This window comes from Phocoena phocoena, chromosome 12, assembly GCF_963924675.1.
Source record: "Phocoena phocoena chromosome 12, mPhoPho1.1, whole genome shotgun sequence".
Lineage (NCBI taxonomy): Eukaryota > Metazoa > Chordata > Mammalia > Artiodactyla > Phocoenidae > Phocoena > Phocoena phocoena.
In genome coordinates, this window is record NC_089230.1 from 84844807 (window position 1) to 84860363 (window position 15557).

At 37.5% G+C, this 15557-nt stretch overlaps 1 protein-coding gene across 1 annotated transcript in view; it reads right to left on the reverse strand.

Annotated features, from left to right (window-relative positions):
• The window catches only part of ADGRB3 (adhesion G protein-coupled receptor B3), an 802318-nt gene that overhangs the window by 365386 nt on the left and 421375 nt on the right, over positions 1–15557 (reverse strand). The window contains exons 12-13 of the mRNA XM_065889244.1: positions 5880–6029; positions 4968–5043 (exon numbers count right to left, since the gene is read on the reverse strand). Of these exons, the coding sequence (XP_065745316.1) occupies positions 4968–5043; positions 5880–6029 (226 nt within the window). The remainder of the gene's footprint in view (positions 1–4967; positions 5044–5879; positions 6030–15557) is intronic.

Here is a 15557-nt window from a genome sequence, read left to right on the forward strand (position 1 = left end):
TCTGTGGTAAACTAAACAGGAAGGAAATCCAAAAAAGAGGGGATATGTGTATACATATAGCTGATTCACTTTGCTGTACAGCAGAAACTTAACACAAAATTGTACAGCGACTATACTCCAGTAAAAATTTCTTTAAAAAGTGATTATGTTTTTGTTTTTGTATTATTTCCAATATTTTCTAGTTCAACTGTTTTTCCTGTTTGCCTTTAATTCCTATAATATTAGGAACTCAAATGGGTTCCATTTCCTAAATGTGAAAAAAATTAGCATCATTTATCTTTTATTAGGTTGTTGCACTTGACAGCAAATTTATGTGATTTTGCATTTTGATTTTTCCTTTTAAAAAGATAGTTTTCATGTTAGTGGCTTATGAGAACATTGGGGTTTTTTTTGTTGTTTATCTTTTGGTTTCTTTTTTGGGGGGTTCATCTGTATTTTTCCTGGCACTATAATACTATACTGTCATTTGCATATAATTTTAATTAGATCCTTTACAATATCTTGAGTGTTAATAGCTACATTAATGTGCCTTTTTTACGTTTCTTTTTCTTTATTTCTTTTCTTTTTTTTTTTAAACAGGACTATATTTTCCATATGTCCTACCAGGAAAAGTACACATCGATCCCATACTCAAAAGTATTGTGATCTTCCTATAGAACTGGAACTTGGCTTTATTAAATGAATCAGAAAGTGGGTTGATTACAACTGTTACTTGAAGTCATTGACTTGAATGTATGGTTGGATATACTGCTTTTTTCCTTAGAGATAATTTCTGTCAGATACATTCTTACAAGTGGCATTGCTGGATCAATGAAAATGTATTTTTAAAGCCTTCTGGAGTTACCAAATTGTCCTACTAAAAGGTACTACACCAGCAGTGTGAAAACTCACCATGCTGTGGGTAGCCATTAGTTCCCTCATGTGAATGGGGCCTGTGGTCTCAGCTCCCCGCAAATGACCCTTTGCCCTTGGCTGGCCAGCTTTCAGCTATCAGCCCCAAAAGTGATCATGAAGGATGGGAAGAGTCCAGGCCTTGTTGCCCATAGCCTGTGTTGGGGCCACCAAGTTGACGCCAAGCACCTTGAGCTGCCCATGCACAGCTACCCCCTCCTGGGCCTTTCAAGATTTTCTGTGGAAGATATATGTGTATTCAAAGGAATGTAGAAATTTGTACTGCTTAAAGGAGTAGATATGAGTATCACAGAGGAAGCAGGACAGTGGAAGTGTCCTGTTTTCGGAGGACCAAAGGCTTGAGATGGACTAGAACCCACCCACCTACTGGACATATCAGCTTTGGCCAGTGAGGCAATAAGGTTCTCTAGTCTATAGAATGAGAGTTCTGGATGGAATAACCTTTAAAAGGCTTGCAGCACTAATGTCCACTGGCTCTATGCTTCTTACTGTAAGATATTATTCCAAAGAATACAGTTGGGAGGCTGAGAATAGCCCTTATTTAGTTTGGACTTGAGTAGAGCACATTTCCTTCAGACGAAGGCATAAATTGAATCTACTTAATTGTAAAAGGAAAGACAATCCAGTAGTAAAATAGAAATTGCAGCTTGAAGAATAGTTGAATGCATATGAGGGCAAGAGAAGAAAAAGAAATATCGAAATGAAAGAGTCAACATGAAAAGTTACTTCTGTCTTTGTAGGAAGGAACATTTCTAAATTATATCTGTTCAAAACATTATGTCAAGTTCTCCTTCTGGGTCCCCACGAGGGGAATTATGCAAAGTATTGTTTTAAAATATTGTACCAAAATATAAAATTTCTGGAGACTTAACAGCAAGCCTAACATTATTCTGTGTCTGGGAAACTTGGCTCCAAAATATTCAACAGATAATTATTAGTAAAATGATCACAGAAGAAAATGTGTCACGAAAATTTAGTAAATAATAAGTAAACATATAGAGCACATTTGTGTATTTTTTCATGTTGAATAAGAAGATATTTCCTTTTCTGTTGGGTTCAATTCAGTCGAATTTTACAGTAAAACAACAGAATATATGTATTTTATTCCTTTGTTCCTAAAATATTTGAATAGTGTAAACACTAAACTTCTATGTACCTCATTTTTTAAAAATGGCTTATATAGGATATTTTATCAGATAAGACAGTTATTCCAGTAAACATTTCTTGCACCTGTATTATTTATTAAGCACTGTTCTGGGAGTTTTGACAGTAGAGGAGATTTAAAATCATTAAGACAGTTCGGTGAAGAGGGTTGTTGCTTAGTAAATGTTTGTTACTAAGGACCCTTGTCCTTTGAAAGGCTTATTCTACTCACTAAACCTTCTGGAACAGCGTTTTGAAAAGGAAAAAAAAAAAAAAAGCCGAGATTGCTTAGTGGTTACCTTATTTTACAGTATGAAGTAAAAGAAAATAAGTAAATGCTAATATTTCACTTTTCAAATAGTGCTTAAACAAACTTTTCATCCTGAGCATTCTATTGTCATTATTTTTAATGAATCCAAAGGTGAATATTGTTTTTCTATATTCATTTACCTAATTATAATTAGAAAGTGTGAGTGGGTATACATATTCATAATTCTTATAATAGGTTATTAAGAACTTCAAGCTAAAAAATGTCAGAACGCCACAACCCTACAATTTTACTGAAATAAAGACAGGGAATTTTTGAAGTTAAAAAGAACCTTTGAGTCCAACCCCATGATTTATAAAGTAAGTGACTTGTCCAAAGGCTAATCTGCATCTGTTTGTGTCCCAGGTAGTACCAGGGCATGCAGTTCTGGACTTTTCCCAGTTTTACCCATTCAACCGCCCACAATGTTGTCATTAGTCCACCCACAAGTGACCACTACCTCTGCAATAATTTCAAAAATGTTGAAACACTTTTTTTACAAAAAGGCTGATATCCCTAGATACACTTCCAATTCCCTTGACTGTATAGCTTTATGAAACTTGGAATAATCTGACTTTGTGTAGGTGAGCGAGTTCTACGGTGTTATTCAAAATAAGATTAGTCATAATGAAACTCTGTTAAACAGGTAGCAGGGAAACTAATTCACACTCTACAATATTTCATGTTGAATATTTTATTTGTATTCACTATGTCCCTCTGTAGCGAACAGAATGAATGCTGCATATAAAGGTGCTTCTATTTTGAAGTTGAACTGAAGGCAGATGGTGACTGAGTGACTGAACAAGTTTATAAATTTCTTGTTATGGTAAAATTGAAATTAAAACCCAAGTCATCTGATTGTGAGTTAGTGCCTAGTCTAGAAATCCTGCAAGATTAGCTTTATGCAAACGAACTCCCAGTGGAAATAAGGGCCTGACTTTGAGTATCTGGGTACTTTTTTTTTTTTTTAATACTTTATTTATTTATTTATTTATTGTCAGCTGTGTTGGGCCTTTGTTGCTGCGTGCAGGCTTTCTCTAGTTGTGGCGAGAGAGGACTACTCTTCATTGCGGTGCGGGGGGCTTCTCATCGCGGTGGCTTCTCTTGTTGCGGAGCATGGGCTCTAGGCACGCCGACTTCAGTAGCTGTGGCTCACGGGCTCAGTAGTTGTGGTCCACAGGCTGTAGAGCGCAGGCTCAGTAGTTGTGGCACACAGGCTTAGTTGCCCTGTGGCATGTGGGATCTTCCCGGACCAGGGATGGAAGAACCCGTGTCCCCTGCATTGGTAGGCGGATTCTTAACCACTGTGCCACCAGGGAAGTCCCTATCTGGGTACTTTTAACTTTAGCACATTTCTCCTCAAATAAACATCATACACAGCAATAGAGGTGGTGTAACTATAAATCAATTTTAGCTGTGAGTAATCGTACAGACCAATGTGTTTTAGTAAAACCCATGGCAAAGTTGAGAGTAAATATATTAGCTTTGAAAATCTGTTAGTAGAACAAAACCAAACACAAACCTATTCAAATTCAGGAAACCCAAATTCCATCCAGAGAGGAAGGGCGTTAAAGAAAGCTAGATTTCCCAGAGTTGTCTCTGTGGTCAAAACATCTCACTGGATGATCCACAGACTATAATAATAATTAGCTGCACATAGATTTTCTCCAAATAATCGTGACTAACTGCAGCTGTTATTGCTTCCTTGGGAGACCTTTTCCTGCTGGACTGAACTCTTATTGTTTTTATTTATTAGACCATTTGTTAGGCCCCTGGTATAACTGTATACATCATTCTCAGTCTCTCCTCTTGAAAAACTTAAAGCTTTATTCACGAGGCTGTGGGTACGTGCTCACGGCCGTGTGGCTGTATTTAACTAAAATACAACTTTGCCTCAGTCCTCCACAGTGAGGTGGGGTGGAGGAAACAGGTCACCAAGAGTGAGAACAGCACCATCCAGAGAGATGCATATCATGTTTTCTGTACAATCTGGTAAAATAGTTAAGACGGCAGAGGAAATAAATTAATGTTGGTAGAATTACTATCTGTAATTGTTTCTTTTTAATGTCTGGGAGGAAAGAAATCAATGGATTTCTTCCAAAATTAGTCCTCTAATTGAACATTTTTCTTAATGTAACTGTAATTGAATATTTATCTAGAGGCAAGATGAGATCTTGTGCAGATGAACAAAACCAAGTATTCCCAGCCATCATGACACTCCTTTAATTTCATGTAATGCTGATGAATAGTACAAGTAAGTACAAATAAAGGGAGAAGACAGATTCATTTTAAAATGATCCATTCTATTATAGAGCCTTGCGGTTTTCTTTTTCTTACTTTTTTTTCCCTTGGTCTTAAAGCAAGTCATGATTAGTTACAAAAGAATTACATGGCTATAATCAGGAACCAAAATTGTCTTTCCTAGTTGTTTTTCAATGCACAATATGCTAATAAGCTGTTCATTAAATTGGTATTTTCTATTTCATTTAAGAAAAAAGCCCTTTGTATTACCAAACTTTGTTTGACTATTTTCATAGAATGAGCTATAATCACATATTTGGAATAATTTACAGAGATTACAACAGCTTATTATTTTGTAGCTTACCTCAGAGTGGGCAAAATTAGATCTAAGTTTTTGTACAGGACTGCTCCAAGAACAAAGACCGATGATTCATCTAATTCTAGAAAGAATAAAATTTTAAAATATTAGCAAAACAGCAAGAAAAATATTGTGTCTTATAAAACTTTAATCTCCTAATTACAAGGGGATTCCAGTATCTGTCAATGCAAAGCCAGGTATAAGAAATGCCTTCTTAACTGTGCCGGGCAAGTGAGCCCACACACTGCATGCATTAATTGTAGCTCCAGAAGATGTATTTTCAGTGGTTTTGTGTCATGAAGTAACTTTCCTGCAGGCTGAGACAAGAAGCGGCTGTAGTTACAGCTAAGGAGTTAAAATTCCCAATGATATGGGGAAGAGCCAATTCTCTTTTGGAGCGCTCAGTTAAAATGTCAAAATTTCCAGCGTAAGAATTAAGATCACAATGTCACTCTTGAAAAGGGCCATTAAATTTTAGAGGCTACTGAAGATGTTCTTAAAACTTAATTTTTTGTTAGATTTGTTTTTAGATAACAACTCTTTTTTTTTTAAAGTGAGGCAGAAACAATTATTTTGCATGGAATGGAAAATGCAACACATTTCCATACCTAAACTTAAAATCTTAGGCCAAGTGCTTTACCCTGGGATGAGACTGTCAACACTGAAATTTGACCCTGACAAGCTCAGGTCTATAATTTGCACTTGTATTTTTTTTTTTTTCATTTTAATAGAGCCTTTCCTCAAGTAAATTCAGATTTAAGGCCCAAATTAGGTTTTCTATAGTTACAAAATGAGTTTAGAGTCGTGATTGCAGACTGTTTCCTAAATTGCTTAAAACATGGGAATTTATGCCAAGTGTATTATTAAATTGAACTTATAAATTTTTTGTTCGAGGCTTAAATTATTTCACATATTTACCTTTTGATGATACGGGGGTAAAGATGCTCTTTGGAATGACCACCCTGTCTTCTGAGTTTCTTGCCCAGTCAACCATGCCCTTCCGTCCTTTCATTGGGAAGTTGATGTCTGTTAGAACAGAGGCCGCAGGAAGCTTCTGAATGCTAGCCACTGTGAAAAAAGAAGCAATGATGTCAACTAAAATCTTTCAGTGTTATCAAAGTTGATCAAATTAAACCTTGCAGTATATTAAAAATAACATTTCTAGTCCTAATTATATTTATCAGAGCTATAAAACATGCTGGTTCCTTAAAATTAGAGGATATTCATTAGGGCTGCTGACTTTTCCTTATTAATTTGGTTTCTGTCGCTTTCAGCAGGGATCATACAGTGACGGTCAGCGGCTGGGTGGACAATCTCATGAGCACTGACAGCTGCGGCCATCCTGGTTGTTCATGGTTGGCCTCCATTCCCATTGTTAGAATCCCCTATGGTATTTTTGTTAAATATTTTGATTAACACACCTGAATCACAGACTGACATTTTCATTTAAATCTGAACTTTGTCCTCAGAGCAAGTTTTCTGCACCTACCTCTGAACACTGTCTTTGGAACAAATATTTCCTGGATGAGATGGGGTACCGTGAAGACATGAAAAACAAACACATTGCTCTGGGAGACAGAACTGTCAGGATTCAAATAATGAAGCACTAAAAACACCAAAACCACAGAGCCAATATAATATGCAGAAGCGTTTAACGAATAGGACAGTAGTGACAAACGAGTCTTAAAATGCACATCCACAATTGAAAATAATAAATGTATATATGTGAATGGAGAATTCTGTCTTTCCTCACAGTAAGTCTTTTAACATATATTGAGAAAATTAATGAATAATATGTTTGGTAATGCCTGAATATATTTTTATTTTATATATATTATATATATACACACATATACATCTATATATAACTACATATAACAAAACTATGATAGTAAACACTCAAGCACTTATTGAGTGCACACAGTTTCAATTAAGGAATGTAATCTGTAGAGCTTTTACATAGGTCCATACTTGTTCCACATTAAAGTTTCAGGTGTTCCCTGGAAGATTTAAATGGAAATATGATGAGGAAACTAAAAGCTATCCCAATAAGAAAGGTGAAGTAAGAAACCATTAGACTCCTCATAAGTGGATTTCATTCAAAAGAAACTTGTAATTAAAACAAGAGAGAATGAAAATTAAGAATCTAACAATATTAGTTGTATAAATCTATTACTGTACCACTGGCTTAGTTGCAAATTAAACTGGTTATGTATTACTATATTTTATTAAAGCTCTTTCAGGCAATTATACACATCCATTTTCAGCATAGGATAGAATTTCATTTGGCCTGTAATTTGACATAATAAATTAAAAAAGGATTTTGTAATTAAATGTTGAAGGAAAGAGGGTGCTGGGTAACTCATAAATTATTATGGATGTGAAAGGCTGTTTTTGGACGACATCTCTAATTATTTTAGTTTCTTTAATAATTCAAACAATGTAGTCTTGGTTGTCCAGAAATAACCCAGTTCATGTGTCCTAAAGGGTCCAAAGCCTCCAGTGTGTACAGATGGACAGATCAGCACATGAGTAGCATGCTTTTCCTTAAGGGCCCTACAAGCTTTATCCAATATGCAAAACTAAGTTCATCTACTTCCAAATTCCTTGACTCTAACTTTGGTTGTCTTGGTGTTTAGAGGAAATTTATTTCACCTCTCTGCTCTAAAAACTGATAAAAAGAAATGAAAGTTTTTCTGATTTCTGGTTTCTACTATAAAGGAAAACAAACAAGAGATAAACTGTTGGATCCTGAGGTCTAATAATTCTGCTGTTTCCATATACATTGGATAGAAAACAAAAATAAATAAACAAACAAAAGAAATAAATAACATATGGAGGAAGCTTATTCTATACCAATTATATATCACTTTATCCCAAATAAATGCTGGTCTAATACCTTATTCTTAAAAATATAAAAATGAGATAATTATACATGCATGTATCTCACATTATGAAATGCATTCATTCTTCAGTTGGAGGTACATTGGGTATTAAGTGATGACTATAGAGATTAGATCGACTTTTGAGTCTAGACTAAAAGAATATAAAAATCAATTAGGATCACTAACTTCTGCAAGAAGTCCTTTAAGTTGCATAGTATTGAGCATCAGAAGGATATAAAAACAAACATGTATTCATTAATTTTAGTAGATATGTAGCCCATAAAGTAAGATGGTATTTTCAATAAATACATTATGAAAAGGGATATGACTTCACAGACTGATAAGCTTCAAATCTAGCCTTCAAATTATCAGTATACACGCTCTTTAAAATATTTAGTATTTAAAATTGTACATCTTTACCTTAAACCTACTTAGGAAGATGCCTAAGGTGACACTGTGGTTCTTCATGACCCTGCAGTGATTAATTAACATGAAAAACTATTTCCACACAGCAAAAATGATTTAAAGATGACTTTTATTTTCTCCTTCTTTCAGTCCCTGTACCAGACACTTAGACCAATCCAATCCTCAATTCCTTCCCTTCTTCACTGAAGTTCTCCAAAACCCTCAGGTAAAAATTTAGATGTAGTTAGTCTTTAGGGAACTAGGGAGCTCAAAAGAGGTAAGATTAAAAATGAATACCTTACATATATCCAGAGAAAACCATAATTCAAAAAGATATACCTGCACCCCAATGCTCATAGCAGCACTATTCACAATAGCCAAGACATGGAAGCAACCTAAATGTCCATCAACATATGAATGGATAAAGAAGATGTGGTACATATATACAATGGAATATTACTCAGCCATAAAAAGGAATGAAATAATGTCATTTGCAGCAACATGGATGGACCTAGAGGTTATCATACTAAGTGAAGTAAGTCAGACAGAGAAAGAAAAATAGTTTATGATATCATTTTATATGCAGAATCTAAAAAGTGATACAAATGAACTTATTTACAAGACAGAAATAGATTCACATAGATTCACAGACATAGAAAACAAACTGATGGTTACCATAGAGGAAGGGGTGGGGGAGGGATAAACTAGGAAGTTGGGATTAACATATACACAATACTACCTATAAAATAGTAACTAACAAGGACCTACTATATAACACAGGGAACTAAACTCAATATATTGTAATAACCTATAAGGAAAAGAATCTGAAAAAGATACAACATTATAAATCAACTATACTTCAATAAAAAAATAAAAGAATGCCTTAAAGTATGTATAGAGTACATATGTGTCTAGTGCTGCAAAAGGACATCAATGCAAAGCATGAGGGTACAATCTACGTACTTTGCTTCTGTAACAATTGCTGCATTAAACCAATCGTGGGTATTTAGATGATAGAGCATCTTTCCTCAAAAATTGAGAAAATGTCTTTCTTACAGAAGATTAAAGTAGTTAAAAAAAAAAATCTCAAAGGACACAATGTCCCTGAACAAATAGGCACATCTTGAATGCTTCAAGAACTACCCGAAATTCACTGCATCGTGTTTTAATTACAACTCTAGATTTGATTTCTTATGCAATAAAATAGGTGACTCATCATGGATAAACCTTGGAACAAACCCAGCTGACTTTCAGTTTGCATTTTTAATGCTGTCATTTTGCATTTGGATATGCAGCATAAAATCCTCTGACAGCGTCATATTTGTTATTGGCCAAGCTTTCAAAGGATTGAGGTTCGGTATAGATTTTTGCTCATCAGAAAGCATAAGCAAATTTTTGCAAATGGGTCTAAAAGCACATGAGCTGTTCTTCTGTTTTTGTTTTTTGTAACCACTGAACTCTCCTTTGGTTCATCAAAGCAGATGGTGCTTCTAACCTGTTCCTGAGGAAAATCATGAGGTTTTAGCCCTTTGTCCCTATTAATTGAGGTCCTGAACGATGGGGACTCTTGTCCTTTTCATCCTTGTAATATGAATGGCCCACTACAGTTGATCAGTTGCATCATGAACAAGAAAATAAGAAATAAATTAAGACTTTGGGATTAACATATACACACTGCTATATATATAAAAAAATAGATAATCAACAAGGACCACAGGGAACTCTACTCAATATTTTGTAATAACCTATAAGGGAAAAGAATCTGAAAAAGAATATATAAGTATAAATATCACCGAATCACTTTGCTGTACACCTGAAACTAACACAACATTGAAATGAACTATACTTCAATTAAAAAAGGACATAATGATGGGCTTTTCTGGTGGTGCAGTGGTTGGGAGTCTGCCTGCCGATGCAGGGGACACGGGTTCGTGTCCCGGTACGGGAAGATCCCACATGCCGCGGAGTGGCTGGGCCCGTGGGCCATGGCCGCTGAGCCTGTGCGTCCGGAGACTGTGCTCCGCAGCGGGAGAGGCCACAGCAGTGAGAGGCCCGCATACCGAAAAAAAAAAAAAAAAAAAAGACATAATGAGAAAAAATAAGGCATCTGGAAGGAAAATGCTAGAGAGTGAAAGTGTATGGTAAATGGTGTAGGAAACAGCAGAATGGGCAAATGAGTGCCAGCAGAGGTAGGTGGCAGTTTACCAGAGTGGGGTAAGTGTGGACTCTGGATCTGGGCCCTGGATTCAAATCCTTGGTAGTTTAGGCTAACTATGATATCCTAGTTTTTTAGGTCCGGTGCCAGTTCACCTCTGATATTTTGTACAATTATGATTAACATCCCCTATCACTCTCAAAAGTCTCATTTTAGAAGATAAATTCCAAGTTCATTTTATACGTTGTGTGACACTGGGCAAATTGCCTAACCTCTCTGTGCCTCAATTTCCTCTTCTGTACCATGGGAATAATAATATTATCTACCTCACTAGGATGCTGGAGGATGAAATAAGTAACTATATGCCAAGATGTGGGAGATGGGTGCCCAACTAGGACCTGGAGCATGGGTGGTCCTATGGAAATGTTGGTTATTCCATTAGGTTTTCTCATAATCACTTCCAAGGGAACTTGGGAACTACCTCATTGTATGTCCATAGTATGATAAAGTATTTGAATTTTACAACAAACATTCTGTTTTGTTTGTCCTTCAGTGACCTTAGGCATGGGATTACATAGTCAAAACTTAATTTTGACTATATTCAGATGATCAAAGGCAGGAATTGCATTTAAAATAAATAGAGATCATCCTTTAGTACTTTAATGCACCACTAGGGAGTGAATAAGCCTTCCTTTTTACTTATCCCTTCCCTCCCTCTCTCCCCCCTCCTTCCCTTCCTTCCTTGCTTTCTGATAGCTTCTGCCAGAGGCAAGGGGGGCCTTCTCTGGTTATTTGGCTACACAAGGTCAGTCAGGTTAAAAATCTATTGGCTGCATTGTCAATGACACATTCAATACTTCCGTTGCAGCCATGGCCACAGACCGCACAGAGAACTTCAAAAGCACTACTTTTAAGCACTGACCTAAGTGCTTAATGCAGTGACTCACATTCTATAATGAGTGGAGGGAACTCCCAAGGGAGGACACCTAATAATCATAGACCCTTCATTGTCGGGGGCGGATAAAGAAGAAGCTCTTTACGCCTAAAAGCAGTCCTTCTCATTGCTCCCTTCCATTGATGTCTCCCATATATTTAAGGTGCACGTCATTTTTCATGTCGATTCAGAGGGCACAACTTACAAACGGGGTCCTGACTCATCAATATTAGAAAATCGGCCAGTTATCAAAATGGAATTGCTTGTGGAAAACATCACTCGATATTTCTAGGTGGTCACCTGCACAGTTTCAAAATCCTGTAAGTAAAACTCGGGAGGGAGGAAATGATGCATTGCATCCGTGTGTTAGAAAGCCACTCAACCATAATAGAAAAGAATATGAAAAAGAATGTATGTCTATGTATAACGGAATCACCTTGCTGTACAGCAGAAATTAACACAACATTGTAAATCAACTCTACCTCAATAAAATAATTAAGAAAAAAAAAATAAGGAACTCAGTCCTGCTCTTGAACCCATATCAAGCACATGGGGGCTGAGCAGAGCTGCTATGTAGTGTGACCCCCCTGGCACTTAGCAGCTTAAGAAGCCATTATTTTCCGATGGCAATGCTGAGTGGCTTGTAAACTACTGAGGGCGTTTGGGAGGGAAGGGAAGCACAGCTGATTTTATTGCATGCTTGCCATGGCCTTGGCACTGTCATTACCTGATTCCTTAACTGATTCAGCACATATTTACCATGTGGTTCCTCTGCGCTAGGCCCTGTTTCTAGCACAGCACTTGGCCAGATGCCTTAAACATGGTACCTTATTTAATATTTAAAACAAGCCCAGGAGGTATTGGTGTTGTCAGTATCCTTCCTTTCTTAAATGAGGAAGAGGACACTTAAGTGGTGGCATTGTGATTCAAATCTCAGTTGCCTACTCAGAAGTATAGGATTTTGTACTGTGTGATGCAGTTTGATTATACCTAACACATAAACAGCAAATTTACTTTGCCTTACTGTAATATTTTTGCACTAAATATAAAAGACCGACATAGTGACTCAGTTAGAGGAAATAAAACTATCTTACTTGCCCAACAGAGAATCAAAACTAGGCACCACTGAAGGACAATGGTTATCAAAAGGGAATGAAGATATTATATATACACACACGTTAATTGGTCCATCATGATCTCCAACATCGTTTCCAGGAAACACTCAGACATTCAAACAGAGAGATTTTTAGTTTCTCTCCTCCCCACTCCATTTCCCCCATTTACTCTGTCTCCTTCCCAAAGGCTGGGATTGGAGTGTTGAGGGTTGTGGGGAAAGAATAGGCTCCCTGAGAGCAGCCTGTAGCCACCATTTCCTAGGAAACAGAGGAGGTGGGAAGTGCGTCTGCAAGGACCAGGGTGCTGAGAGCTGAGAGCATCCATCAGTTCAGCCGCCACCATCCCACCTACAGGGTGTAGCATCCCCACATCCCAGAGCAGCACACAGAGATTTAGTTGAGAAACGTTCTTCCCATTAGGAGTTCACAGATTTGCTTTAAGAGAAAAAGCAGGCTCCCCTGATATATAAAAGTAGACAAACTTGATGGACAGTCAAGAAAGTAACCATGTGGCAAGTCAAAGACTTTTTTCAACTTGCTAGTTTCCAATGACATATTATACATAGTGAAACTTTAATTAATCATTTTGTGTATTCCTTTCTGGCATCAAAATCGAAAAACCTGTGAATTATTTGGGAATTATCAGTTTCAGATTCTGTTTATTATCCATTAGCTGGTTTCAAAGCCTGGGAGCCTCTGCAGCACAAGGCCTGTTTCTTATTTCTGCTCCTGGCCTTTTGGCCAGACTTCAGTGCTCTCTATGGAGGATTTCCTCAACTTCTTCTCAGGTCACTCCTATTCTCCAACATGTAATCCTGCTGACACACATGTTTACATGATTACATGGTACATCCCCAGGCAGACACACCATGCTTGTTCAAGCTGAACTCTCTCAACCAGGGACTGGCAAGCTACAACCTACGGTCCAGATCTGCCCTACCAGCTGTTTGTGGATGGTCTGCAAGCTAAAAGTGGTTTTCACATTTTTAAGTGGTTGAAAAACATCAAAAGAAGAATTGTATTTCTTGGCATGTGAAAATTAAATAAAATTCAAATCTCAGTGTCTACAAATAAAGCTTTATTGGAACACAGACACACCATTCATTCACATGAAGCCTAGGGCTGCTTTTAGGCAACAAGAGCAGAGTTTAACAGTTACAGCAGAGACTGTACGGTCCACAAAGCCTGAAATGTTTACTATCTGGACCTTTACAGAAAAGGTTTGCCTACCCCTGTTGCAGACATATATTGGAGAAGCTATTTTTAAATATTACAATCTTTCTTTGAAGAGAAATATTTTCTAAAATATCTTATTTTCTGCACTTTTTCTGTTAACTATTGCATGTTCTTTCTGAAGGCCTTTTTCTTTCTGTGCTATGTAAAATTTAATGAGGGAAATTTAACCTGATTATACCAATTTTCTTTCAGGTTTTTTTTTTTTTTTTTTTTTTTTTTGCGGTACGTGGGCCTCTCACTGCTGTGGCCTCTCCCGTTGCGGAGCACAGGCTCCGGACGCGCAGGCTCAGCGGCCATGGCTCACTGGCCCAGCCGCTCCACGGCACGTGGGATCCTCCCGGACCGGGACACGAACCCGTGTCCCCTGCCTCGGCAGGTGGGCTCTCAACCACTGCGCCACCAGGGGAGCCCCTTCTTTCAGGTTTTAAAAAGGGTATGTCACTTATAAATTTTCATCTTCTCTACACAAGTAGTTCATGATTTCATTCCTCACATAAATACAAAACAAAATGTGATATGCAAATAAATTTTGCATGTATACCTGAATGGTAAAACCAAATCAATAAAGAAAATGCTTTAGGAAGTAAATTCTCCCTCTTCTCCCAACCAGTGAAATGAAGAACAGTATTCCTGTCCTTCCTTCCTAGAGGAAGGACCTTTAGATGATAATAAACCAAGTATAAACAAATGAGAGAGTTTGTGTATGCAGCATTGTGTGTGTGTGTGGTGTATTGTTTTGATATCTATGGGTATTCAAACCTTACCAGGGGAGTGAGGCAGGAACCTGTGAGAAGACAAGCACCCATACAGTCAGGAAACAACAACCAAGGTCAACAATCCCAGGGCTTCCCGAGACAGTAATCATCCATCCCCAGAAGAGTGCTAGCAATGCCAAGTGCTACGACTTGACAAAAGAACGATCATCGTAGACTCAAGAGTTCTGTCTGGAAATTCATTCATCCAGCAAACTTCTACTGAGCGAGGCCTGAGAGTGTTGCAAGCAGGGTCTTACCACTGAGCAAGAGACACAAAGTCTTTGCCCTTAACGAGCTCACAGTCTAGTGGGGGAATGCACACAGTACGTTAGTGAAGAAACAATTCAGATGATTCAAGGTTGTGACAGGTGGCATGAAAGAAATAACTGATGAGATGGCACGTGGTCAGTCGGCCAAGAAAGGCCTCTCTGAAGAGGGAGAATGTGGGCTGTGGTTTGACAGCTGAGTAAAAGTTAGGGGAAGAAGAAAGAGCCTGTGCAGACCCAGAGCCTGCAAAAGGGCTGTGATGTTCCAGAAGTATCAGAATAGCAGTGTCTGGGGTATGAGGTGAGGGAACTTACTGTGCCCTAGATAAAGAGTAATGTTTTTAATAGAGCATGAAGGTTTAGGTAGAGAAGCAGTCAAACAAAGGGCTGGAAATGACTCTTTAGGCTAAGTGATCTGAGATCTGGAGCATGATCAAATTTAGAACTTAGAGATGTAAACTGGTTGTCTTCTAATTAGAAGTAATGTAAACAACGAGGTCCTACTGTAGAGCACAGAGAACTATATTCGGTATCCTGGGATAAACCACAATGGAAAAGAATATGGAAAAAGTTGTATACATATACTGAGTCATGTGTTGGTACAGCAGAAATTAACACAACATTGTAAATCAATTATATGTGAATAAAATAATTTTTTAAATAAAGAAGTAATAGTTGATAATGTGGACATGATAAGTTCCCCCCCAAAGAGAGAATACAATGGACAGATTCATTCATTCAACAAATATCAACTGAGTACCTATCACATGCCAAGCACAGCTCTGGGCACTGGAAATACACCAGTGAACAAAACAGTTAAAGTCCCTGTCCTCGTGGGACCAGCA